Source organism: Actinia tenebrosa, unplaced genomic scaffold (assembly GCF_029948245.1).
Source record: "Actinia tenebrosa isolate PJP-AT-01 unplaced genomic scaffold, QUT_ActTen_1.0 PGA_scaffold4__44_contigs__length_22323623, whole genome shotgun sequence".
NCBI classification, from domain to species: Eukaryota; Metazoa; Cnidaria; class Anthozoa; order Actiniaria; family Actiniidae; genus Actinia; species Actinia tenebrosa.
In genome coordinates, this window is record NW_028292581.1 from 1,340,000 (window position 1) to 1,366,729 (window position 26,730).

General features: G+C 38.8%; 2 protein-coding genes across 2 annotated transcripts; one reads left to right on the forward strand and one right to left on the reverse strand.

The window, feature by feature from the left end:
- The first annotated feature begins 6,448 nt into the window (after nucleotides 1-6,448).
- On the forward strand, nucleotides 6,449-19,846 carry LOC116288633 (uncharacterized). The gene is made up of 8 exons (XM_031695458.2): nucleotides 6,449-6,783; nucleotides 11,948-12,510; nucleotides 13,021-13,217; nucleotides 13,861-14,186; nucleotides 14,828-15,022; nucleotides 15,406-16,562; nucleotides 16,857-17,327; nucleotides 17,806-19,846. The coding sequence occupies exons 1-8, from the start codon at nucleotides 6,729-6,731 to the stop codon at nucleotides 18,973-18,975; spliced, it is 4,134 nt and encodes a 1,377-aa protein (XP_031551318.1). The 5' UTR covers nucleotides 6,449-6,728; the 3' UTR covers nucleotides 18,976-19,846.
- On the reverse strand, nucleotides 19,793-26,673 carry LOC116288635 (uncharacterized). The gene is made up of 7 exons (XM_031695459.2): nucleotides 26,253-26,673; nucleotides 25,835-25,952; nucleotides 23,929-24,071; nucleotides 23,575-23,695; nucleotides 23,264-23,330; nucleotides 21,576-21,744; nucleotides 19,793-21,263 (listed from the first exon to the last, which is right to left on the reverse strand). The coding sequence occupies exons 1-6, from the start codon at nucleotides 26,456-26,458 to the stop codon at nucleotides 21,602-21,604; spliced, it is 798 nt and encodes a 265-aa protein (XP_031551319.1). The 5' UTR covers nucleotides 26,459-26,673; the 3' UTR covers nucleotides 19,793-21,263; nucleotides 21,576-21,601.
- Nucleotides 26,674-26,730: the final 57 nt, after the last annotated feature.

A 26,730-nucleotide genomic window follows, 5' to 3' on the forward strand; every position in this document is an offset into this window, starting at 1 on the left:
GGCAACCTAGGTAGCAACTGGCATAGCTTGGTCAGTTTGGCCTTGACCTCTCAAACCATAGTTAAGAATTTTCCTTCAAAAATAAACTTTCAAACTTGCTATTTCCCAATCTCCTTTCTCCCCCTTTTTAGATTCTTGTCAGTGAATTTATTGAATTTATTTATTCATTTATTTAATTATTACCTCATAGATTAGACTAATACAACTAAAGCAGTTTAAATGTTATAAGCCAAGTGATTTCTTTTTAAACTGCCTTACCATCGGGATATTAAAACTTATCGCATTATTGTAACTATTTTCTTGTTAATAACGAAACATATTATTAGTCCATTATAAATATTCACTTTGTAAAACCCATTAATTAATTTGTACATGTATCTGTAATATAGTACTATGCATATATTTCTAAAAATTGTATAATAAGAATCTGATATTGGAACTTGATTGTAAATATTTTACAATATTCTGATGGTTTGAAATAAATATTGATTGATTGATTGGCATTCTAACTGGCAACAGTGACAGCCTAGCAACGCTAACCTATCTGGGAACCGGCAACGTAACGGGCAACTGGCAACCTAAGTAGGAAATTAAAATTACTGACCTAACTGCATGACAATCGGCAACCTAACTGCAAACTGACATCATAACGGGCAACTTCCATGCAAAGGGGCAACTGACTTCCTAACTGACAATTGACAACCTTAATAGCAACTGGCAACCTAACTGCAAACTGACATCATAATGGGCAACTGACATCCTAACGGGCAACTGACATCCTAACGGGCAACTGACATCCTAACGGGCATCTGGCATCCTAACGGGCAACTGACATCCTAACGGGCAACTGGCATTCCAAGGGGCAACTGGCATTCTAAGGGACAACTGACATCCTAACTGGCAACTGGCATCCTAACGGGCAACTGGCATCCTAACGGGCAACTGGCATTCTAAGGGGCAACTGACTTCCTAACTGGCAACTGGCAACCTACGGGCAACTGGCAACCTAACTGACATCCTAACGGGCAACTGGCAAACTAACTGACATCCTAACGGGCAACTGGCAACTAACTGACATCCTAACGGGCAACTGGCAAACTAACTGACATCCTACTGGCAACCTAACTGACATCCTAACGGGCATCTGGCAAACTAACTGACATCCTACTGGCAACCTAACTGACATCCTAACGGGCATCTGGCAACCTAGCTGACATCCTAACGGGCAACTGGCAACCTAACTGACATCCTAACGGGCATCTGGCAACTTAACTGACATCCTAACGGGCAACTGACAACCTAACTGACATCCTAACGGGCATCTGGCAACTTAACTGGCATCCTAACGGGCAACTGACAACCTAACTGACATCCTAACGGGCATCTGGCAACCTAACTGACATACAAATAAATTATACTAATGCTGATTCTTGCTAAAAAAAAGACAAGATAACGTAGTAGTATAGCTTAGCAGAGTCAATCAGTGTTGGTCTAATTGTCATAATAACGGTGAATATCATGATCTGCATCATTAACATTCCATCGCAAAGAGTAATTAAGAAAATATATGTTTGGCATAAAAATAATCCTCCAACCAATCGGAATACGTTGGAATACAATGTTTCTCAGCGCGCGTCAGGTTTTTGCCTGATGAAAAGGGAGGGTTCAATCAGGATAAAAGACCGCGAACAAAGATGCCTGAGATCGCTTCCTCAATTTGCAGTTGCGGGCTATTGTGTAAGGAGCTTACACTGATGGGCAAGAATCTGCATCACCACTGTGAAGATTTAGTGCAGGTTCAGGATAGACTGCATACCATATTAGTGAAAAACTTTGATTGCACAAATTTGCACAAATTAGTAAGTTCAGTAGACCGCAATAAACCTTAGACCTACGAAACTTGACACTCTATCATTTTCAAAAACTCACACAAGAATGCTTAAGTGCAATAATGATGCTCACAAAAGCCATCAATGATAAAACCTCATTAACAGTAATAGCAATAATCATAGCTAACTCCATCATGCAAAGTCCTAGTTAATCAAGTGAAGACAATAAATAATGATCAAACAATAACGTTGTCATCTCAGTGCATTATCTTCTTTGTAATGCTATGATTTATGAGGTCCTCTTCATAATTCTTTCTCATCGGACTTCAAGCATGGTTGTGCAAGAATCGCGAGTAGCTGCTATTAAAACTATTCATATGATTTACGATCGATTTCGCTCTTAATGCTCTATTCATAATTTGGGCGTTTTTCACTCAAGAGCAAATGTACTGAGCTTGGGCCGTGTAAGGCCACATTACCAATGTGAAGCTATTGTTTATCTCTGATGATGCGAAACGCGAAAAACAAACTCTGTTAGATTGCTAATATTTGTGTGATAGTGTTTGATGGCAAAGAGATTATCGCAGAAAAAAATAGATATTTGTTATATTCTTCCAAAATGTCAGTGGAACTCAGTACCACATATAAAACCTCTATCGAGCCAGCTGCAGTAACATTATTGTAAGTATAATTTAAACATAATAGTGTATACAAACCATCAACCATTTGTGGCCATCGCATGCAGGACACCTCACTTCTCGAGGGAAGCAGGAGATCTAGCTTTATATAATATTAATAAATGAAATCAGTAATAGGCTGATGCATTCGCAAATATAGTGAAGTTTACGAGATGATCACCAGTGCCATTAGTTGAAGTGGTTCATTTATTGTTTATTGATCAATCATTCGCATCTAGTAGAGCAGATGAAGTACCATCGCGCGACGCACATGTAAGCATATTCGTATAAAATATGCGTGTTTCAAATATAAAAGTTATCAGCTATGCACTCTAAACGTAGTTTATACATAAGACTGAATTACGATCAATGCAAGGGTACGCTAGGTGACAGAGCTACCGGATCAAAGTAGAAGGGACCTTGATAGTAACCCGAATAAATAGAGGAATAGGTGTGTCAATCTAAGGGAGCGTCCTTTTGGTAGATCAAAGTAGAAGGAACCTTGATAGAGCTATAAATTATATAGAGAAGCCCAAATGAATAGAGGTGTGCCCATCTAAGGGAACGTTCTTTTGCTTGATCAGGTGTCCCCAAGCAGAGAGGTACTTGAGAGAGAGGGACTCAAATGAATACTAAAATGGTACACCCTCTAAAACGTGATTCCCGCTCTCTCACCTGAGCAGAGTATTCATTATTCATAAATTCGATGCCTTATGCTTGTGAGTCAGCGAGACCCTGAGTTTGATTAGCATACTATTTGTTACATCTTATTTCTTAGAAAAAGACGCAAAGATTCTTAAAGGGGCACTTGGATGAAAATGGATAAAAATTGGAAATGACTTTAAACTTAGTTAAACGTATCTGTATGGCCCCAATAGTAGCCAAGCAACATACTTTCTTAACAGTAAAATGTAGCGGGTAAAAATTATCAGTTTTATTCAGCATCAAAATTGTGAATGAATGACGTCATTTACTCAACCCTATTGTTCTTTCTGCTTTTGAACCAAAATTTCTCAACTGCAAATGGCTCCTATGCTAAAATGTTCACTATTCTGGTTTACATAATCATAATGGAGTCATATTATCCTCATATACTTCAGTTACTCGGACTTTCAAAAATTTGGGCGTTTTCATCCAAGTGCTCCTTTAAGGTAACAGTTTATGTTTTCACTCTAGGACTAGTTTATAAAACCGTTTTACGAATTCTAAGAGAGCCAGTTTTCATTAAAAAAAGCACGTTTTGCCGTATCCATCCAGTTGTTGTTTACTGAGACGTAAAGCAATTGAAGCTATAACTGTCCCGCAACTGTCTTGGTTATGGCTCATGTAGCTCGTCATTCAGTGAAAGACCGTTATGTGACCTTGAATGTTAACACAATAACAACAAGGAAAACCGTTTCAGCTGTCTTTATCGGATAATACTTTTTGTTTATCCACGAGAAATAGGATGTATTTAATGAAGCTCAACCCTTTTTCGCCTGGGGTCTCTTCCTCTGTACTCAAAACGCATTTGTCATGGTTGGATAGAGCGCTACATGAAGGTCTACATATCATACCTCCTACATAGTCCTCTTTACACTTGTTTACTAAATCTTTATAGCTTGTGATTACCATATGATGTTTTCTTAGACAAACGGGGTCAGCACTCTTGCAATCTTTCCACAAGACTACTAATTAAGTAAACGCCGTTACGATAAAACCCATCCATGCGTTCCTAAAAGGTTGAACATTTCATCTGTTTGCAGTGTTTAATAAGTTGTTTTCAGCGTCCATTTACAAGGCAGAAAGAAGCTGTAAAAAGCAGTTGTCGTTGTGATGGTGAAGATATAAATGAAAATCCCGACTTTCCTCAAGTATAGTTCAATTTGTAATTGACTATTTCAACAGAAATGAAATCAGTCGTTAAAGCTGACAGTTTGCATTGAACAGCTACGTATCAGGCCCGTAGCTAGGGGGGTGCAGGGGGTGCGTTCGCACCCCCCCCCCCCCTCCCCACGCGAGCTAAAGGTCCGCTTTTTAAGCAAGTGAGATTTTGGCTGGTATGATATTTTCACATAAAACTAAGTTAAAAAAAATCAATTTTACTTTAATAATTTATCTATACCTATGCGTCCTATGGGACATTTAAAAAATAAAGTATATGGTTGGTCCACTTTTTGTAAATTAGCACCCCCCCCCCCCCCCCCCCCCAACAAAAATCCTAGCTACGTGCCTGCGTATACTATACAAACAGTGAGAAAATACCAATAGAACGTTGCCGGGTGCTGGATGGAAAAACAAACAAACAGACAAACAAATAAAATCATTTTAAAAACTAAATCCGTTTGCTCAAATTTCGTCACCAACTGAGGCATACAGAAGGTACAAGCGGTAACGTCAACTCGTGGCTTCAGGGTCCTCACGAGGAATCATAATTTTTTCATTTATTTACAACGATATTTTAACAGGTTCCTGTAAATGATTAAATGGGATCAAGGTTTGGAGTATAAAAATAGGGATCATATTAGTGAAAATGAGTATCGCTGGTCGGTCATTCTAAATTAAATTCAGTACGAATATATATATTTTGGAACAGTCGCTCAGTATTACAGCTCAGAATGTCTGAGACAAAGACGTGGTCACCCGATGCATGTGGAATGTGTCTTTATAGTCCACTATCATTAATAGTGTTATGTTTTTGAATATCCTCTATAATATCCGTTCCACTAGCCTACTGTGCTACACGTCCCGTACTATATAACAAGTGCCCAAGGAAATGTGGTGGCTCGATATAAAGAACTGAGGAACTACGTTTCCGCTTCAGTAGTTGATCGAAAAGGATTCGAAATGCCCGGCGCGGTCTACATGAACACCTACGCTTTCCTATCTCGCAAGAAAGTTGAAAGCGTTAGACATCTTTTTGTGACATCACAGAATACAATATGATTATTGTCGCTCGAATCTCGAGAAAAATAAGTTTGTCAAAGAAAAAAGTGAACGATAACTTGATTATGTGCAAGGAATATATCGGGATATCTGGGTTTGGAGCGATAAAAAACTATACAAATAATAACTTGTTGGTGAGGGAGTCAGAGGCGATGCTAATAGGAAGTATAAACTAGAAGGAAGATTATGCTTTCTCTAAAATAGAGCTTGAATAGCCTAGCAAGGTGAACCAGTGTCGTGATCAGACAATCCAATATCAAGAAGCGTTAAGAGACGCGTGATCTTTAATTAATAAAAGCTACCTCACCACGATGTGAACACTTCATAGTCAAATATTACCAACCAACTTCTAGATGGGAAAAAAAGTTCGCAAAATCTTGTGGCTTTAAGTTCTGTTTCTCCTTGATTAATGTGCCTTTTTTACTCACTTTGTATCTTGAGATTTCTTGAATTTATAAAGAAATAATAAAAACGATTTGTTGTATTGATGTATTACATTTTAAGTCGAGACAAGTGACGCAAGCGTTCAAATGAGGGAACTATTTAGAAAGCTTAAATGTAGTGTTAACTGTCCTGATTGAAACAAGTGTCCACACGACTGACCTCAGAGAGCATCCGAAAAATTGATCTAAGCAGAGACCAGTGACGTAGAAAACCACAATTTGGTTTGTTAATGGCCGATTAGTGCTTGAAGCTTAACGAGTGTTGAGCTATTTTAGGAAGGAATGCTCAAGAAATAGAAACAGGAACACTGTACAATAATACGTCTGCTTGCAGAGGAAGTACAAACACATTATCATCCGAAAGAAAAAAGGGAGATGCAGGAGTTAGTGTTGAGAGGAAACGATGATTTTGATGTGCTGAGATTTGGGGTTCAAAACAGCGGGTGGCATCGACTACATCAACTAACACAAAGACAAGCCATCCGATTAAATCACAATAAAGACAAAAAAGCCGCTTTGAATCAAGACAAAAGAATATATAGGTCATGGCTTGATAAGGACCTCTATTTGATTATTCAATGACACTCGATGTTTTCAGCAATCATTGCCGCTATGATAAAGAGTCCATCTATTCTATTTGACTACAAAGCATTGAGATCCCGGGACGCAGACGTCAAATATGGGCGGAGTTTTACATCTAACTAACACATATAAGGCTCAACGTTGGACCTTTTGGACCATTCGTCTCTCTCGCGTCAGTCGAATTCTTTGCATTTGAAGATTTCAAGCCAGGACCCCCGTGAGGAAAGAACGAAAGATTAGGTGGGACTTTAAGGGATATTTTGGAGTGAAAGATGAAGAATGTTTGCTTCTTCTTGTTGTGGTTGGCAGGTGTGGCTCTTGCTGATGGTAAGTAAATACTGATCGATACATCAAATCTTTGTCAATAGTGATCAATAACGAAAATTATGGCTGTGTTTTGCTGATGAAAAATCTGTGGGCTTTGGAGCAAGTTTCTTTGAAATTCTCTCTCTCTCGAGAGTACTGTTGAATCGATTGGAAGGGGGAGGGGGGATTGAAGTTTACTAGCATTCAACGCTGCTCTGCACAGCCGCAAAGTATACTAGGTTTAAAAATACTACAAGGTTATATCAGGGAGTGCATTCGATAGTTTTTATTCCAAGATATCAAATCAATACTTGTTTGATCCATAAGAAAACTAACTCCGCAGTTAACCGAAGTTTCCATTCAAAATGCCTAAGGATAATAAAAATACAGAAGTAAAATACAGACGAGAGAAAACTAACGCAAAGGAAGTTCTTGAGTCTGTAAAAATTGCTATTCTTTTTGCGACGTTAACTTTCAATTTTGAATGAATCTTTTATATATATTTTGACTCAAAAACCGAAATGAAATCATTTTTGTTCAGATCGAAGTTACAATCAAAGTACATGAAGCGTGCCACCTACTCGGTGCATCACAAAGCTCATTATCATTGGATTTTCCGATTCATTCTTCGTTTTTCAATCTTCCGTTAATGCATTCAAAAATAACTTTCTAAAAGGTGTCCTAATAAAAGCAGGTTTCCCAGTGTCACACAACAGTGGTTTCGCCTTCTAAAGTTGTTGAATCACTCGGCTTTTTGTTTTACGAACTTCACTCGACTCATTCGGAAGCTAGATTGAAAAGAAGAAGCAGAACGTTTTGAAAAATCCAATAATAAACTGAATAATGCAGTCTATGGGGGACACGCCTCATGCCTCGACTGTAAGTCCTTTTCTACTACTTTTCCTTGTCTTCTGCGCCGGGTTGTTAAGATGTTGCTGTCTCTCTCTAGTTAAAAAACAAAATGGATTTTAAATTCATTTGGTCGTTCGTATCACATAGTTAGTGATATTTTCAATTCCTAAACACTGAATCAAGTCGATACGCAGAGATGATTTACAACCACTTGTATCACTCCACTTGGCTGCGCGATGATCTTTAGTCTTTGATCACAATTATTGCCTATAGTTGAACTAATTATGGCATTTCTGAACTAACGGCTCTAGGACACGACCAAAACCATTTCGATCAAAATGATATTAAAATAAAAAAATAAATTTAACAGAAAGGAAAAGTGACGTCTGATTCTTATTAACCAGGCAATTGTTACTGATGTGCTTGGCTTCAAACTATATATTCAGATATAGTACAATATCCGTATTGCCTCGAGGTACAATAGATTTATCTGACCAATACAATATCACTCCTATATACATTAAATCTTCGCTCCTTCTGACTGAGTTTAAGCCAATCCCGTATATGGATGTAGCAATTATGGAGAACCCATTATCAGAGGCCACATCAAAAGCATCCGAATTGTTTAACTAATAGTCGATTTAAAAAAATCAACCGAACGATGAGAATGAACAGAAATAGACTGAATAGAAAGTAGGCATTTCAAAGTGTATATTTTCATATTTTTGGATGTTTTATCGCGCGCGACAAATGTTTCAATGCTCAACTCAGTTTCGATCTTTCATTGTTTCTCTTTTTTGCTTTGTCAATATTAGTTTACTACATGTCTTCGGCCAAGAGACCAATCTTAAAAGATGGAATTAAGTATATGCATGTGTACGAAAAACCAGTTAAATGTTATGGAAGTTAGAGGAGGTACGTTGCAGCCCTCCTCCTTTCGATCAGTCAAAAATTGAATTAATTGATCCTCAAAAGTGGACTTTTGAAATGTTCAAATTTGTACCGATGACCCTCTGCTCTGAAGTTCCAGCTCTCCTCCAAAAAAAAAAAAAGATCTTTACTAAGTATATATATTAGAGATGCTAGTGTTATGGAATTTCTTTATGGCGTGTGAAAGCGAAGCAGTTAAATGCATAGGAAAGCCATTTCGGTGTTATTGAATTTAGCTAAGTATACAAAAAGCCATTGAAGTACCATTGAGTTTAGTTAAGCATACTAAAAGCCATTGAAGTGTCATTGAGTTTAGTTAAGTATACGAACAGCCATTGAAGCGTTATGGAATTTAGCGTAGACACAGCGGTAGGTGCTGCAGGTTTATAAATAGTATAATGAATTATTCAAAAACTGGAAATTGTTCTTCAACCATTAAGTACGTGACGGCCCAGGCAAATTGCTACGAAAGCGTGCAAGAACAGACAAATAAAAATAGAAAAGAACCATTGCGCTATATTAAGGATCATTTAGGTGTGTGAGTTTAGGCCGTTAATCCAGCGAGCGTGGGAGATTTAATCCTCAGGAAGTGTTGTACAATAAAGTTTCACCCCAGATAATGAGGATACTTTTGTCTTCCATAACAAGGCTTGCCTAAAAATAACTTGCTTCTAAGAAATGGTCGTGCGTTCGTTTTGGAGCCCTGCACGAAATCAGAATCATGAGATGGAACACTCACGCACGATGAACGTGATGTCGACGATGACGACATGCAATAATACGGATCGATTTCGAAATGAAAAAAATCTTGATGGTAGAGTGATCACTGATACGATATATATCACTTATAGTCAGTATTCGATTTCGAAATGAAAAAAATCTTGATGGTAGAGTGATCACTGATACGATATATATCACTTATAGTCAGTATCCACCACACAGTTGAAAATTAGAAGCTTGAAAGTTTAGAAGAACTAGTTTTCTAGCCCCCAAAAAGCAAAAAGCGATTAACAATATTAAATCTTCTGGCAAAATTCTAAGTCTATGACTGTGCGAAAGTACGATTTTTTTAAACGCAGTGTCTAAATGTCCGGCAGCCGGTCGCGGTCTAAAATTGACTAAATGCCCGGCAGTCCAAACTTTCACCCAAAAAAACGAGAACTGGCTACAGCTAATGGAATCAAACTAGTCTAACTTTATTATGGTATATTAAGCGCTTCCTGTAGTCTGGACTGATTCGAAAAAAGATTGTCTGTCTTTGCTCGGCATAGAATACGGAGCACTTGGCCATGGTTCATGTCACTTAGAATATTTTCACCAACACTGCCGGTCGCGGTCTCAAATACACTAAATGCCCGGCAGTCCAAACTTTCCGATAAAATGATTAATTATTAAAATGATACTATGTAGCAATATAAGACTTAATGTTTAAATAAAATTGCATTGTGTTATTGCATGTGCCTTTAGCACCTTTTCGCCCTTCTTACCACAACTAGCTTTTTTACCTACCCTTACCTACTTGTCCCATCGTCGTTTATTTTTTTGCGAAGTAATACGAAACAATCCTTATTAGAAGCAGTGTAGAGTACAAGAAGCGATTAATATTCCTAGTCGATAAATTTAGACTAGTTTGGCTTCATTAACGTAGGTAATTTATCTTGCGAAAATTGCGACCGGCAGTGTTGGTGAAATATTCTAAGTGACATGAACCATGGCCAAGTGCTCCGTATTCTATGCCGAGCAAAGACAGACAATTTTTTTTCGAATCAGTCCAGACTACAGAAAGCGCTTAATATACCATAATAAAGTTAGACTAGTTTGATTCCATTAGCTGTAGCCAGTTCTCGTTTTTTTGGTGAAAGTTTGGACTGCCGGGCATTTAGTCAATTTTAGACCGCGACCGGCTGCCGGGCATTTAGACACTGCGTTTTTTTAAAATCCTACCCAACATTTAACTCTAGCTTTCTTCGTAAAACAAAATCCACGTCCATAGAATCCATAGAAGGAGCATTTTTGAAAGTCGAATTTTCTGGTCGAAAACATTGTCTTAAAAATACGAAATGCGGAATCGTAAAGACAAATTCTACTTTAAAACTATCTACTGAACTGGACTAGGAGATTTCGCAGTAGCCTGGACGATTTTTTTGATGTTGTTGTTGAAGCTCCCGCTAACTCAATAATGATATCGGATTAAAAGAAGTCATTTGAACAATTTCACAATATACATAAAATATACTAAAAATGATCATAATGTTAAACAAAAGCAATATCCTCTGATGTTTTGAAAGGTCTCACCGGAAGTCACTATACTGTTTTACAATCAACCTTTTCTGACTAATGAGCCGATGGATAATACATGAATCGCCAAATAAAGATTTATTCCTTGCCGTGGGAAACGGTTTGGTCACAAGGGCGGATCCAGGGTTTTTTTGAAGGGGGGGTCTCAGGGTTAAATTTTGTGGGCAAAGGAATCCCAGTTGCATTTGTACCACAGGAAGCCCATTTGACCTCAGGAATGACAGGGGGGTCGCGACCCCCCCGACCCTCCCCCTGGATCCGCCCTTGGGTCATGTGTTTCAACTAAAGTGAAAAATCCGTAAACAGTTTAAAATAGCTTCCAAAATATATGTTGTTTTTCTAAAGGATGGTTACAACCCATTTTAAATCCGAAACTACTCTCTTTTTTACATTCAAACATGCATTTGTTTGCTATGATGTTAAAACCAGTAGAAAGATCAGAAGAAGAACAAGAAGATTCAAGTAGTGAGACACGTGAAGATGCTAAAATACCGAATGCATATAAACGAACGCGACTATTTTCTAACGTCAGACTCAAATGGGTCTTATATATTTAGTATCTAGCGAGAAATCAAGCTGAGTAGGTTCTGTTAAAACAGGTTCCTATTTACGAGCAAATTCAAGTGCTTCTGATATTGTGTTTTCACATAAGAATCTGTCTCATTTGTCAGACTGAAGTGATTCTTGTATATTGACATTGGAAGGTCTTTTCTTCCCTTCAAATATTAACACTGAATATTCCCAATGATATACTTAATGCTCAGTTACTTTCACGTAAGAACCTGTCTCATTTGTCAGACTGAAGTGATTCTTGTATATTGACATTGGAAGGTTTTTTCTTCCCTTGGAATATTAACACTGAATATTCCCAATGATATACGTAATGCTTTACACTTTGTACATAAGAACCTGTCTTTGTATATTGGATGCTTTATAAGCTAAATTTCAGCCCGCGGGTGTTTGTTAATCCATGGTTCTTTTATGCGAGTTTCTACTGTAGAAACGGATAAACAGAACTGAAAGAGCAGCATGAGAACCAGAGCTTACCTACTCTTTTTCTCCTTTTATTTCATTAATTCAAAGTATATTTTATTGCCGCCTTCAGAGAGAAGAGAGTTTATCGTCTCAACCAGAGAAGACGAGGCTGTCAAAATAGACTTCACCAAGTTCAACAATGACCTCAAAATTGCTCCCAAGGTACTAATCCTCCAGAAGCCCAAGCATGGAGTCTTCCCTTGTTCGCAGACACAAGGCTCTATAGACCTCCAAGAAGGCTTCTGTGATGTAATCACTACCTATTTACCCAACCCTGACTTTTCTGGCGAAGATACATTTGCATATTCGTACCTCCTCGAAAACATGACAGCGACGTCTGACGGTAATTACTTCGTACGTGTAATTGTAAAACCCAAACTAAACACTGTTGAAGCGGTATCCGACTATGCTACCATGACAACGGAGGATGATCACGTGCGTATTGCAGTTTTGAAAAACGACCTGTTCCAGGACAAAGCTGATGTTTGTATTCAGACGAATGTGGCTGCAGTTGACGAAGATGCCGAGGTCCGTTTCGAGGATGTGGCACCGAGTTTGGGTATGACTTCAATACAATCTTTGCCACCAAAGGCTCCTGACTGCTTGTTTGATCAATACGACCCCAAGCTAAAGGTCAGTAGTTGAGTGTCTTTTATCTTCAAATTTTATCGTTCTGAGCAGTGGCGGATCCAGAAATTTTAAAAGGGCAGGGGTGTCTGATACAAAGGGTTTACCAGGGATGTGAGGAAAAGGGGGTGGCTTATTAAGGATAATACTGAGAAATTGGAGCAAAAGGGAAAGTGACAATCTACCCCCTTCACAACCCCCTGGATCTGCTCCTGCTGAAACAGCCTCTGAGCTGACGAAAGTCGGGGCAAGGCTATATATTGGCTCAACTCGAATTGGGATTTAGCATGTTAGGTTTTACGGAGGGCGCAAACCGAACCGGCGAAAACCTTCGAATCAAGGTAGAGACCGAAAGAAACTCTACTAATATATGATGCCGTGTGTCTGGGAATCAAATCCAAGGTCCATGCAGAGGTGAGAGGCGAGTGCTCTACTGCTGCACCACCCAATGATTTCCAAGGTTATAGGTTCTGTTGTATTTGAAGTGAAAACTAAACTCATTTATCATATCTCCAGCTATGGATCAAAGGGTCGTTCTGTCTGCCTGATCTCAGTAGTGGTACAGCAGCACTAGCAGACTATGATGGTGATGGTCTGATGGATATCTATTATGCAAGAGCTGATGGACCTGATGAACTTTGGCGTAACATGGGCCACGGGACTTACAAACTGGTCACCTCAGAGGCTGGTCTTGATGGGACTATTCACCACAGGTAATACTCACTGAACATGATATTGGAGTGCATAGTTAACCTCATGTCTACTCGTACCACGGTAGCGGATCTTGAACGCTATGACGTATTTCATATCTCTATTACTCGCCAGAGTCCCAGAGTTGGAAGGGGGGAGGGGGGGGGGGGAGGGGGGGGGGGGAGGGAGGGGGAGGGGACGAAAGCGGCGTGCGCGTAAACATAGAGTCCCCCGACCAATGATCGATTGCGTGGGTGCCCGTGTACAGTTACTATTCTTAATTATACAGCTTCTCATTAATCCCATATAGGGATTATTTTCTTAATCGTACAGGTCTTGTTGATATGGGATTAATTAAGCAGCTATATAATTAATAGGTAATGGGATTTCATGCTCCCCAATCAAGAAATAATTAGACTCGAAAAATTCCTCTGACTGCCAAATTGGACTCGGCCTACGGCTTCATCCAATTTTGGAAGTCCTCGGAATTTTCCTTGTCCAATTATTTCTTAATTGGACAGCATGGAGTCCTATTACATATACTTATTGTGGAAAAACGCCTCAGTTTCCGGGGAAGTTTGCCCATGGTTTCAAGAAAACGAGTTGCGCTTTCAGTAGGCGTGCCATTTTCAACCAAGATTAATCTTATTTTATTAATTTTAACAGATCCACTGCGTTAGCTTGGGCCGACATTGACAACGACGGAGATCCAGATCTCTTCATCGGAACAATGGCGGAAAAGCGCTTTTACCTGTACATCAATGACGGAATGGGCTCGTTTACAGAAGAGGCAGTCAAGAGAGGAGTAGCATTACGACCGACCATCCCTCCTTATAAGACAAGCACAATGACCATCGCTGTTGCAGACTATGATAAAGATGGATGGCTAGATTTCTACACCACGGAATGGCTACCTCATCTTGATCAAAGCTTTGATTACAATAATGCTTCTCATTCAAACTGCAAACTGTTACGAAATCTTGGTAGACAAGGTAAGTTTCCATAGTATTCAGTTGTTTCCTAGTCAATCCTATATGAAAAAAAATCTCGACGTCGCTAATCACCACCGCAAGTACAGCAGTGGTGCAGCTCAACAGGGTTGAACTGAAAGCATGTGAAGGCGCCTCTGGCAGCCGCTATACAGTCCATGCATGACCCCGGAACACAGCTCTAATCAGTTTGAATTGGTTAGGGTTGATTTGAGAGGAGGGAGAAAAAACCGCAAGGACGGAAAAACCCTCGGAGTCAGAAAGAGAACCAACCATTTCAGCTCACATGGGGTGGTTGGAATTGGAACCCCGGACCTCAAGAGGTGAGAGGTGAGCATTTTACCCCCACGCCATCCTGATTCCTCCTGACGCTATATATCCATTTTAAATGTTTATCATTCCTCATTTCATTAAGGTTGCTTGCGCAACTTCACATGGAAATAATGCAAGACCTTGCTGAAAACCACATGACTACAGTATCAATAGCGCATTTTTCATTGTGATTTTTTTCGAAACATCTCAGGCTGCTGATTATATCATGTATAGCTCCTGCTCTGCGGCCCTTCGTATTTACTGAACGTGTGCGCAAGCCTTGGGAAAGGGTTTACGAGTGATCTGATTATAGTTGATATTCTTTGACACAGGAAAGCCTGGCTATTTCGAAGATGTGACGGAGAAAGCTGGTCTTCATAGGACAATAGAACCAAAAGTGGATGCAGATAGGACGGAGGGTGGTGTTGATGTGAGGTATTATGGTGTCTTCAACACGGGTTTACTCAAGGATATCTTACCTGGTCCTTACAAACTGACTGCTATGTTTACTGATCTTGATAATGACGGTACGTCGAGGACAAATATATATATCTTCTTTTGTTCAACGAAATATTAAAAAGTGTTCTATTACATGGCGTCAGCCGCCATCTTGGTAATTAAATTTAACAAAGGAATTATCATAATTATATATATATATATATATATATAAACTAACATGGCCGCCCTGTCTTTAGCTGTTTCACTCCCTTGGGAATGATTGAAAACCAGCAATAGCCCCCTTGCATGTGACGTCAAAGCAGCTCAATTTGGAGGGCAAAACAAAAGAATTTCAGTCTCCTGAGAATTGAAAAACCTATTGTTAGGTCCTCAAAATTGCGCCTGCATTCTAACGTGCTGCGAGAGGCCTATTCTGAGATATAAATGTTTATCCTCGTTGTTTGAACTGTAGGCCACCTAGATCTTGCTGTCAACGGGGACTTCAGAACAAGTGCTATCTACTGGAACAACGGAGATGGGACGTTTACTGACGGGACCAAAGACGCGGGAGTCGGAACAGACGAGAATGGAATGGGCTCGACTGTAGCAGATTATGACTTTGATGGCCTTCAAGACTGGCTCCTCACAAGCATCCACATTACACAGGAACAAATGAAGCCCTTCTATGAAGTGTACATGAGCGGTGGATTCATATTCGGCTATACAGGCAACAGGTTGTACAAGAACAAAGGAGGACGCAAGTTTACTGATGAGACAGACGCAGCCGGCGTGAGAATTGGCCAGTGGGGATGGGGCGCTGCCTTTTTCGACTTCGATAACGATGGAGATCTTGATCTTATTCACACTAATGGCTTCAGCGATCCCGACAACACGGACGCTGATTTTCTTCACGGGACCCGTTCAAAGCTTTATAAAAACAAGTTCTTTGAGGATAACACTGGGGCTGTAAGGTTTGAAGAAGTTGGCGAGATACAAGGAGTAACAGATAGGAAGGACGGTCGGGGACTTTTCGTGTTTGACTACGAAGAAGATGGTGACTTGGACGTTTACATCGTAACCAACGCAGAAAAACCCATCCTGTATCGGAATATAGGCGGGAACAAGAATGATTATATTAGAATAAACGTCGTAGAGGCGGACAGTGGAAGGGATAGCATCGGAGCCAGAGTTTACTTATACTCGCCGCGCCTCAAGAAAGAAGTAATGAGAGAAATCCGAAGTGTGTCAGCCTTTTCAGCGTATGGCGAAACAACTGCTCACTTTGGACTTGGGTCTGAAACAGCAACAACCTTTACTCTGAGAGTCTACTGGCCAGTCACCAACAACACGAGAATTATCCAGAAAGTCTCTCGACGATCTACTCTAACAGTACGCGATATCAAAAGACAAAGGAATGCAGTAGAAGTGATGTCATCTCCAGACGAATCCATTGCAGCATGCACGCGAACACTAGTCAAGGAAGTCTCTCGCCAACCATCACACGGTCACGTGACCTTTGGACCCAAACACGTGACATACTACCCAAACTCTGGTTTCAGTGGAGAAGACTCGTTTGACTATTCTATTGGAAATGGCGTTAGTTTGTCTATTGCCAGGGTCAAAGTTAAGGTATGTACTGTTATTATTATACGAGATTCTAATGGGAACAAAGTGATGATTTATCCATAAAACGTACACGAGTTGATCTTGACTTTCAAAAGAATGTACCCTCTGGGCCAATTGCTTTAGTAGAATTGAAAAAAAAAAGACCATATGAAATATGCGCGTTATATAAGTAATAAATTTATTATTATTATTTACCAATTACCTCAAAAACCTTGGCTTTCCAAAGTTAACGGAGGTCGATTCTTTTGAGAAAACACTTAACTTCTTTCTTTTTCTTCTGATTTATTCAATACGAAGGTCATCAAGGCAGACAAGACATCAGAAGGCAACGACGACAAATACGCATCGCTGAAGTATGCACCAATAGATGGCATTGGCAACAACCTCCACAACCCTAACTGGGGCAAACCAATGATGCCGCTGCTCAGATTGGTTTCACCTTTATACTTAGATGGCTACGATGAACCAGCTGGCCAAAACCGTCCAGGACCCAGGGAGATATCAAACGCGCTGTTTGATCAGAGGATTGACGTGTGGAGTAAAGAAGGACTCAATGATTTCCACATGCACTTTGGTCAACTGGTCGCTCACGACACCGATTTTGCAACGCCTTATGCTAACTTTGTCACGGAAGAAAATTTTGGCATCACAATACCAAGAGGAGACCCTTGGTTTGATCCTCATAGTTCTGGTAATGAAATCATGCGGTTTAGACGATCCGCTAGACTTCAAACTACTGGGAAAATGCATGGAACACCAAGAGAACAGGTGAGACTTTGAAAATCTGAACAACCGCGTTAGTCTCTCTCAAATGTAAAAATCGCGTTTTCCTTACGAAACCGAACCTCTTTGCTGGTCTACTGGTTTGCGAAGTCCCATCGCTTTGCGTTTACTTTGCGTAAAGGTTGAAGAATGCAGATTGTATCGTGAAGCTACGGTCGCAAGGCATAGATGTTTCAGCACGATTCCAAGAAATCATATCAAAATAGGATAGATGAAAATGACTTTTTTTCGCCATGAATATTTAAGAAATGTTTAGGCCCTATCATCTCTTATGGCCAAGATACTATATCTAAAGTTTAAAAGCTTTAAAAGATTTTTTTCGCAACAGCTGCACGCGCGGTTTCTCGTTGGCAAAGAAAAGCAATCCAGCTGCACTACAGACCTGTCTTCTTGACAGGAAAATGCATCTCAAATAATATATGGCATACAACGGGATGAAAAGTTTTGTCTTCTGTTTTTTTAGGTCAACAAAATCACAGCGTTTCTAGATCTATCTGTAGTATACGGGTCACAACGAGATCGTACTCTTATCCTTAGAACGATGAAAGATGGCAAGATGTTACACCAACATGGCAGTGAAATTATCCCTCCAAATACAAAGCAAGTACCAAACCTTAATCTTCTTCATGGACCTCGGGACAAGATGTTGGTCTCGGGAGACAACAGAGTGAACGTTCAGCCAGGTCTTATTGCGCTTCATTCAGTATTCTCCCGAGAACATAATTTGATCTGTGATGAGTTGATTCAACGGTATGGAAATAAAGCAATGAATGATGAGACCCTCTTCCAGCACGCGCGCGCCCTTACACGTGCGAAATGGCAGAAAATAATTTGGGATGAGTACCTTCCAACGATTGTAGGGATCAAGGAATACAACAGACTCGGGTCATATCAAAACTACAATGCTTCTATAGAGTTTGGAATCTTCAACGAGTTTTCGACAGCTGCTTTCCGCTTTGGTCACAGCCAAATTGGCAACACAATGCTGAGGTTTGATGACAAATGGGAAATGTCCAAATTTGGTCATCTTTCCCTAAGGGATGCGTACTTCAACCCTGGCCGGGTTGTCCAGGAAGGTGGGATCGAACCATTGATTCGTGGTATGTTGAAGCAAATGGCACAAAATGTAGACACCAAGTTCACTGACTCCGTGAGAAACTTCTTGTTTGGTACCAACACTAAAGGACTTGATTTAGCTGCGATTGGAATCCAACGTGGAAGGGACCACGGATTACCGGATTATAACACTGTAAGAGAAGCACTCGGGCTCCCAAGAAAGATCTCATTTGATCAAATCACTTCCGATAAAGACACACAAAATAATTTCCAAATCTACAAAAACACAGATGATATCGACTTGTGGGTCGGAGGGCTTGCAGAAGACCATGTCGAGGGGGGATGCGTGGGGGAAACATTTGCACGCATCATGGCCGAGCAGTTTCGAATCCTTAGAGACGGAGACAGATTCTGGTACGAAAACCCTGATACCATGCTTTACAACGTTAAAGATCGTGCAAGTTTACCGACCAAAGGCTGGACCATGAATGATATTCTCTTCAGAACAACTGGGATCAAATGGAAGGATTCTACTTTTCATGTCAACAGTGGAGTGAAAATGAACACTCGTCAATAGACAGAGAACGATTCACAACTGTGCATGTGTAAATATATACATATTTTTATAGTAAAGTTCACTGGTTGCAACTAATAACCGTGGAAGCTAGAAATATACTCTAAAACTAAATATTTTTCTTGACAACAAATTCAGTAAAAATTAGCAAGTCTGTGAAGCCACCAGTAGTGCAGGCGTGATTACACGCAGCATTTTGCAACTTGTCTAGCAAAAGCGTTGCGACAAAAGTTGCAAGAGTGTTTACACGATGCAACGGAGACGCAATCGTTGCCAAAAGTAGAAGCAAATTCCACTTTTCGCAACGATTGCTGCAACTTGTCTCACAACACTTTTTTCAAATTGCGCTGTAGGTTACACGCTGGAATGCTTCGTGCAATTTGTGTCGCAACGCCGTTGCGAGACCAGTTGCAGACAAAATTGCTCCGTGTATTCGCGCATTTAGGTCATAGCTAAGTATGGTTACCAATGTCACTAAAGAGATTGTGACGCTAAGCAGTATTAGGTGTGCCATGCTTTTAGGGGGCTGTTCACTGTTCTTTTACTCTTACTGATTGAATTTGATGCGACTAAAAAGGTAATTATAATCGATCGTCATATCGTTGTCTTTCTGTATTTCTGTAATATTATGACTACTTTCAAACTATTTATTGTTAGTAACTTTAACTGAAACTTTATAATCTGCTTCTATTTAAGCTAGATAGGGTGATTCAAGCTTGTGCCTTCTTCTGTAGTTAATACTATAAACTTGCCCTCAGCAACGAACTATGATATAATTATGTTTAAAGTATAATAATTTTATAGCATCAACGATCAAAACAATATTGTAAGGCATTTTAATAGCTATTTAATAAAATGTTTTTACAAAACATAATTGTTGCTAATTCATTCTCTGTAAATTATTTCAAGTTGGTTACAAGTACTTATATATAATCTATATTTTAATGAAAAGGGTGTAGCCATGAGGAATAGGACGGGGTTTATAGAGGTATATCATATTCAATCAGTCAATTCGGCCTACGGCCTCATCCAATTTTGTCAGTCCTCGGAATTTTCCTCGTCCAATTATTTCTTAATTGGACAGCATGGAGTCCTGTTACATATACTAATCAACCAATTGATCAATCAATCGATCGATTGGGGGTGAGGCACTCCAATGTAAAAAGGTCAGGGATGATCGTTTTTGATAAAATTTTAACAGTCAAACCACCTCTAGTCCAGATGCTGTCCCCTCCTTTGACCGCTGTGCTTGTGTTGGGCTGCCTGTACTTGCAACAAAGGCAGTGGTCAAAGAATGGGACAGCATCTGGACTTAACCAAAATGAATGGTCGAAATCAATAATCCAAAAATGAAGTCATTAATGACCTCTAACGTGTTCACGCTTGAGTTGGTTTGACTGTGAGAAAGTTTGGGCGTGGTCTTAATTAAATTTTCGCCCTAAAAGATACCACTTTGAAACACAAGGTAAAGAATTGAAAACAAAAAAAAATTGAGATAAAAACCAGCAACTTTTCTTTTTTTACCCCTAAAAGACTGGGTGCACGAGTGCACGAATTCAATCCCTAAAAGATACGACGATCATTCCCTCCCTCATATGGGAGTACCCCCACTTCTTATCAATCAATCAATCAATCAATCAATCAATCAATCACATTTAGTTAAAACTGTTTGTACCCTTTGACCTTTTGGCTACTCCCTAACACTATACTCTAAAACATGGATAAATCTTCTTTTATCTTTAATATTTTAAATAAGGCTTAATTTTTTTAGCAATGGTCAACTACTCGTCATGCAATACCATCTGTTTGGAATATTAAATTAGGCTAATCTGATTAAATTTAAAATTAAAGCCTGTTTGGGAATCCCATTCAGTCAGTCTTTCTGACCTGCATTTCTTCAAAGGTGTCAGGGAAGGGGGGAGGGTGTAGATGCAGGTTAAAAATGGGTTTTCTTGATATTTTGCCCACCAAAACATTCTAATGACATCATTACGATGAGCATGTGTAGAAAGGAGCTGTGTGCGAACAATGCCTGCTAAAATTGTTAAGAACGAACACCACTCCTAATTTCATTAATATGAAAACAAAAAATAACAATAAAAAGCATTGATTAGTTTTAGAATAGAGCAACATGGGTATAGCCAATTCTAGATTTGTGGCTGAAAAACAGCTGAATTCTATATCCACCTGTCAGATTAACCAAAAATTACAATGATTACTTATGAAATTCTTCACTGACTTAAATCCATTCAGTCATCTCCCAGGCCTCATATCCTATTCACGTACATTAACTGAAAAAAAAATGAGATTTTTGTCATATTAATGGTCTCCATAACCCTAAAAAACTTCTGGATCTAGCTCTGGAGCTTTTCATTTATCTCAATTGATGGTTTTCAACCATTTTCAAGAGAATTAAATAACAAAAGACATGGCGGCCATGTTGGAGAATATAACAAAAGAATTCATTGACAATTCTTTTGTTAAGTTCCTCCAACATGGCTGCTGTGAAAACCATTCATTACACCAGTTCTTAAGACATCGTCAGGGCATTTAACTTCATTTTGATATCATAGTAATGTTCAACTGGGTAATACTGTACATACTTGTAGAGAAGTAAGAATATAGTCTGTTAGATGGAAGTGTAACCAGATCTCTTGGTTCTGCAGCAAATCACAGCTAAAATCACTAGTAACAATATGATGACAGCTCCAATGGATATACCAATGATCAACCAGGTTCTATCTTTTTTGTCTTTGCTTCGTTTAGTTGACCCTGTGTTAGTAAATGAATATATGAATAATAAATGAGAGGGAAAAGAGTGTAAATAGACTAAGTACTTGAACTTGAACTTTTGTTTATTTTCTCACACATAAATGTTTACAAGTATGTATAATATAATATAATACATTTTGAAATAAAATACGAGATTTTTTGAGGTAGAAAGGAAGAAAGGATGACAAGATGGATAGCCTAGGTTTTCCTTGTGAAAAGACCCAATTCTATGAAAATGAATTTATTCGAATATATTTGTTAGTTTTCGATGAAAATGATCTTGGATGTTAATATAATTAATGTCCTTAAAGACGTTGACGGGGAAATGAAGAAGCAATCACAAACATATCCCAACATATTCTTGTTCCAAAAATGAAATTAAAAATTGGGGTTCACCGAATTCGCTTTTTTGCTAAATGCACGCCATAAAGTAACCCGAGGGATCAAAGAAATGCTTCGAAAAAAAATCAAAAACATCAAAGAAATGCAGATTCATGGCCATCAAATTAGACTTTCTTTAACACTTCTGAATTGAAAGCATGTGAGCAAGAGTTAGTGATAAGGATTTATAAAACTTTCAATTGGCGATCAATGCAGTCAAAATGCGTACCATTCGAATTCGTTAACGGGTGGATTTTTGTTTCCTAAATTTGGTGTCACTCATTCCCTTGCAATCAGAATGTTTTAGATTTACACATTTTGTAGAATTTTATGGTATCTTTATTTCAAGACAAAGAAAAATGGGGTCACTGAACTGGTTTTCGAGATACTTTGCTGTAAAAAAAGTGAGAAATTAAATAGCCCTCTAGCGATTGTTTCTGTTCTGTTTGTTGGATGGATGGCGTTGGATGGATGGTGTTGGATGGATGGCGTTGGATGGATGGCGTTGGATGGATGACGTAGGATGGATGGCGTTGGATGGATGGCGTTGGATGGATGGCGTTGGATGGATGGCGTTGGATGGATGGCGTTGGATGGATGGCGTTGGATGGATGGCATTGGATGGATGGATGAATGGATGAATGGATGGATGGATGGATGGCGTTGGATGGATGGCGTTGAATGGATGGCGTTGGATGGATGGCGTTGGATGGATGGCATTGGATGGATGGATGAATGGATGGATGGATGGATGGATGGATGGATGGATGGATGGATATATGGATGAAAGCTTTTTATTTAAGCATATATATGGATGGATGGTGTTGGATGGATGGCGTTGGATGGATGGCGTTGGATGGATGGCGTTGGATGGATGGCGTTGGATGGATGGCGTTGGATGGATGGCATTGGATGGATGGATGGATGGATGAATGGATGGATGGATGGATGGCGTTGGATGGATGGCGTTGAATGGATGGCGTTGGATGGATGGCGTTGGATGGATGGCATTGGATGGATGGATGGATGGATGGATGGATGGATGGATGGATGGATGGATGGATGGATGGATGGATGGATGGATATATGGATGAAAGCTTTTTATTTAAGCATATATATAACAGTTGTTATTGTGCACCTTTAGATTTTTCTGGTGGAGTACCACAAAGACCAGGACAACCACATCTGCTCTCCAGAGTAAAGTACTACGATGAAGAAAAGGAAAAAAGCAATTATAGACATGAAAACAACACAAACAAGGACAACAACAACAACAACAACAACAAAAAATAAATTAAAAAAAATAAAAGCTAATAATAATAAATATGCAAGAATTTAGATAGCATGGCTCCAATTAAATAATCATTAAAAAATATTTTTATATTTTTATGTAATGAAAAAGAATCAAAATGCAGACTTCTAAATCACTTCAGTTTGGCTGATACTTACATAACTTGAATAAGTCTCATATTCTGTTTCCAAGTACTTGAAGACTGATTGGTTGAAATAAGTCATATTGGAGTTACAAACAAGGTATATCATGGCTCGATTCTTTAGACGAGTGTCATTCCTAAAACACATGAAGTACTGCTCATCATCTTGTTTGCCTTTATACTTCATATAAGACTGATATAGTTATCTGATACTGCATGTATTTATGCATGTCAAAAGATAGACTTGCAAAAGACTGGATGGATGGGTTATGGGTGGGTGGATGGATGGAATCCATGATGGATAGAGGGATGAATGGATGGGTAGGTAGGTAGATAAATATAAATAATGCTTATAAATAAGTTAACTCACACATGAGTGAAAGTGATTGACAAGTTTGATACCGAGGTTAAATTGAATCTGGATAGATTAATGTTGGTGTAGTCAAAGACTGCAGAATCAGGATCTCCCAGGTCAAAACACACTTCTGGAGGACTTGCTGTCCAGCGTGCCACCTGAAAAAAAAATGCAATAATATGATGATTGAGCCTTAAACACCTGTTTATCAAACCTATCAAAACCAAGAGAACATAAGTGACAGAGACAGACTCTCAATCTTGCTATCCTTGGGAGTGTCAGTATTCCTGAAAAGTTATTTTTAGATTGTGCTTAATCCTTAGGAATACTCTTCAGCTTCAGTTCAAAGCTGATGTACATGCAGAGAGCTGATCGAGAAAATTGAAAGCATTAAATAATTATCACACTTATATAAATCATTCGATGAGTTTGGGAAAGTGAGAGAATAGTTTGAAAATCATGAGTTGGAGGCAAGGCCTCTTGTAAATCCCAAGGCCATTTTTGCTTCTTCAGGAAAATGTAAGAAAATCTTCATTGATTTTAGAACATTTTAATAGTAGCACAATAATTTTTATTAATTCTTTAAAAGAAGTATTTTATAATTTTATAAAGATCAACTTGCATATAGTTTAATTTCAGTTCTCCCAATTAAAGTTGCAATTTAATTGATTAACCAACTTAAGATTTTTGTAAAAGATTTCTCAAACTTTTCCAAAAACACAAAAAAAGGCAAGAAACACCTTGTTAACTTAAGTTGAAGGAGAAATTTCTTTATTTTTCAGTCATAAACCAAGGGTGGATCCAGGGGCCCGGGTGCAAAGGGGGGTTGAAGCCCCCCCTTCAGCAGAAAAAAACGATGCTTTTTTATATTGTTTTCTGTTGTGTTGACGGAAGAAACTCAATTGGCCCCCCTACTAAACTCAATTAGCCCCCCCTAAAATATTGGCTGAATAATAATAATAATAATAATAATAATAATAATAATAACTTTATTAATGTCTCTATATCTTCTAGCCGGCCACAAGTGCCCTACTAATCGGGGAGACATGGATCCGCCCTTGTAAACCACAAACCTAGCATATATAATCAAAACGCTTTTCATTGTGTGAGAAGAGGCAGCCTTTAACCTTTATAACCTTTAGCAAAATAAGAGGATGCGGTATAATGCAATGGTTTTGTGATACAATACAATAGATCCATATATATATGTGAAAAAGTAGTAAGACATTTGACAAATTTTCACGAATTAGTAAGTCCAGTGGATCTCAAGCAGTAGACTAGAAAACTTTGAACTAATTTGTACAATTTTGTTAGTTGGCTCTTTCACAGATGTATGGTATGCACAGTCAAAGGTTTTGCAATACTGTCTTGTGATAAGATTTTGCGAAAAGGATTTCTTAAGCTCATAGCCTTCAGGTTTAGGGTTTTTTTATTAGGGGAACTTACAGTATGTAACCTATATAACCTTTACGTATATATGTACCATGATAATTGTTTTGAAAGTGATACCGATAACGAGTAATAAGTAGTGCTTAGCAGTGCACCAAATGGAAGAATATTAAATTTAACATACGAAAAGTTAAAGTTATCAATAACAGGGATCAAAGACAGTCATTCACTGTTTCCTTTAGGGACTGATTGTTTATTAAGTCGTAGAAAGGGGGTGGGGGTGGGGTAGATTTGTTAAAAAAATAAGTAAAATTTGGTTTCAATAAAGAAACCTCCTTCTTCATTATCTTTTAGAAAATGTTATGCTCAGTACCTCAATTTAAAAGTCACTTGTGTTGCAATTACAAAAAAAAAAAAAAAATCCTACAAATTCTACTGATTTTGAAAATTGTACCCCCCTGCAAATTGAGCCACCCACCCCTGTGCCATCCACATCAGATACCCATCCCACCTAGATATATAAAACACTTACTGCAACATTTTTACAAGGTTCTGCACGTGACTCGTTATCTTTAGAAACAAACAAGTCAAATCCATCACATGGGTTGTATGAGTAATGCCAGCCACTAGTCGTATGGTTGGCTGTGAACCTTTCAAGGGAACAAAAACATCACAAAGGTGATAAAATCGATAAAATATTTTAACTTTAACACACTGTATGACTTTTAAAACCTATGGTAACGATTTCAGATTGATCCCCCCACCAACTCCTCTTTTTCTAATAGTATTGAATGGTAAGACCTCAAGAAATCAAGAGGACAATTCACAGTATTAAAATTATCAAAAACATAGAATTAAAACTAGTAATAAAGCCGTGAAGTAATGAGTATAATTTCCTAGCCAGATTGCCTAACGTATGAAGCAATACTAAGTTTGTTTAGCTCATGTACCTTGGTCTCTCTGAAGCGTTTTTCGGGGCAAGTGGAGAAAGATTGAACACTTGTTTAGTCTCATTCAGTCTACAAGCACAGCTACTGTATTCTTCGATAGGAACACACCGTTCTGCTAGGCTCTTAACAGTTAAAACAGCTCCTAATAGAAGCAAGAACGCCGACCAAGAAAACTTGTGCATCGTCCTTTTCTGTATATTGTACATATACAACTTCTGGTTTTTTATGGTCTGCTGTGAAATAATAGTCAAATATCTAGGATCCAGAAGCTCTAATGCTACTTTTAAAGCTTCAAACGTAGGCCAAAGTGAGGCGATTACGTAAACAGCAGCAGTTTAATCCAAGCAATACTTGGCAATGCTCTTTAAGGTCAAAATTCTCTCCAAGTAAAAACTCAGTGATTACTTAGTTAGCATGTCAAGGTTGACAGTCACGCGACATACACGTGAAAGACCCTGATCGGGAGGAGCTAGAGCTA

Bases quoted from the DNA above. Each gene is read 5' to 3' on its own strand.
- LOC116288635 (XM_031695459.2), bottom strand. From the start codon at position 26,458: ATGTACAATATACAGAAAAGGACGATGCACAAGTTTTCTTGGTCGGCG. The intron at 23,696-23,928 runs GTGAGTTAACTT...CATGTGTTTTAG, and splicing joins TCAATCACTTTCACTCATGT to GAATGACACTCGTCTAAAGA. The intron at 23,331-23,574 runs GTAAGTATCAGC...TCTTCATCGTAG, and splicing joins ATGAGACTTATTCAAGTTAT to TACTTTACTCTGGAGAGCAG.
- LOC116288633 (XM_031695458.2), top strand. From the start codon at position 6,729: ATGAAGAATGTTTGCTTCTTCTTGTTGTGGTTGGCAGGTGTGGCTCTT. The intron at 13,218-13,860 runs GTAATACTCACT...TAATTTTAACAG, and splicing joins GATGGGACTATTCACCACAG to ATCCACTGCGTTAGCTTGGG. The intron at 14,187-14,827 runs GTAAGTTTCCAT...TCTTTGACACAG, and splicing joins ACGAAATCTTGGTAGACAAG to GAAAGCCTGGCTATTTCGAA.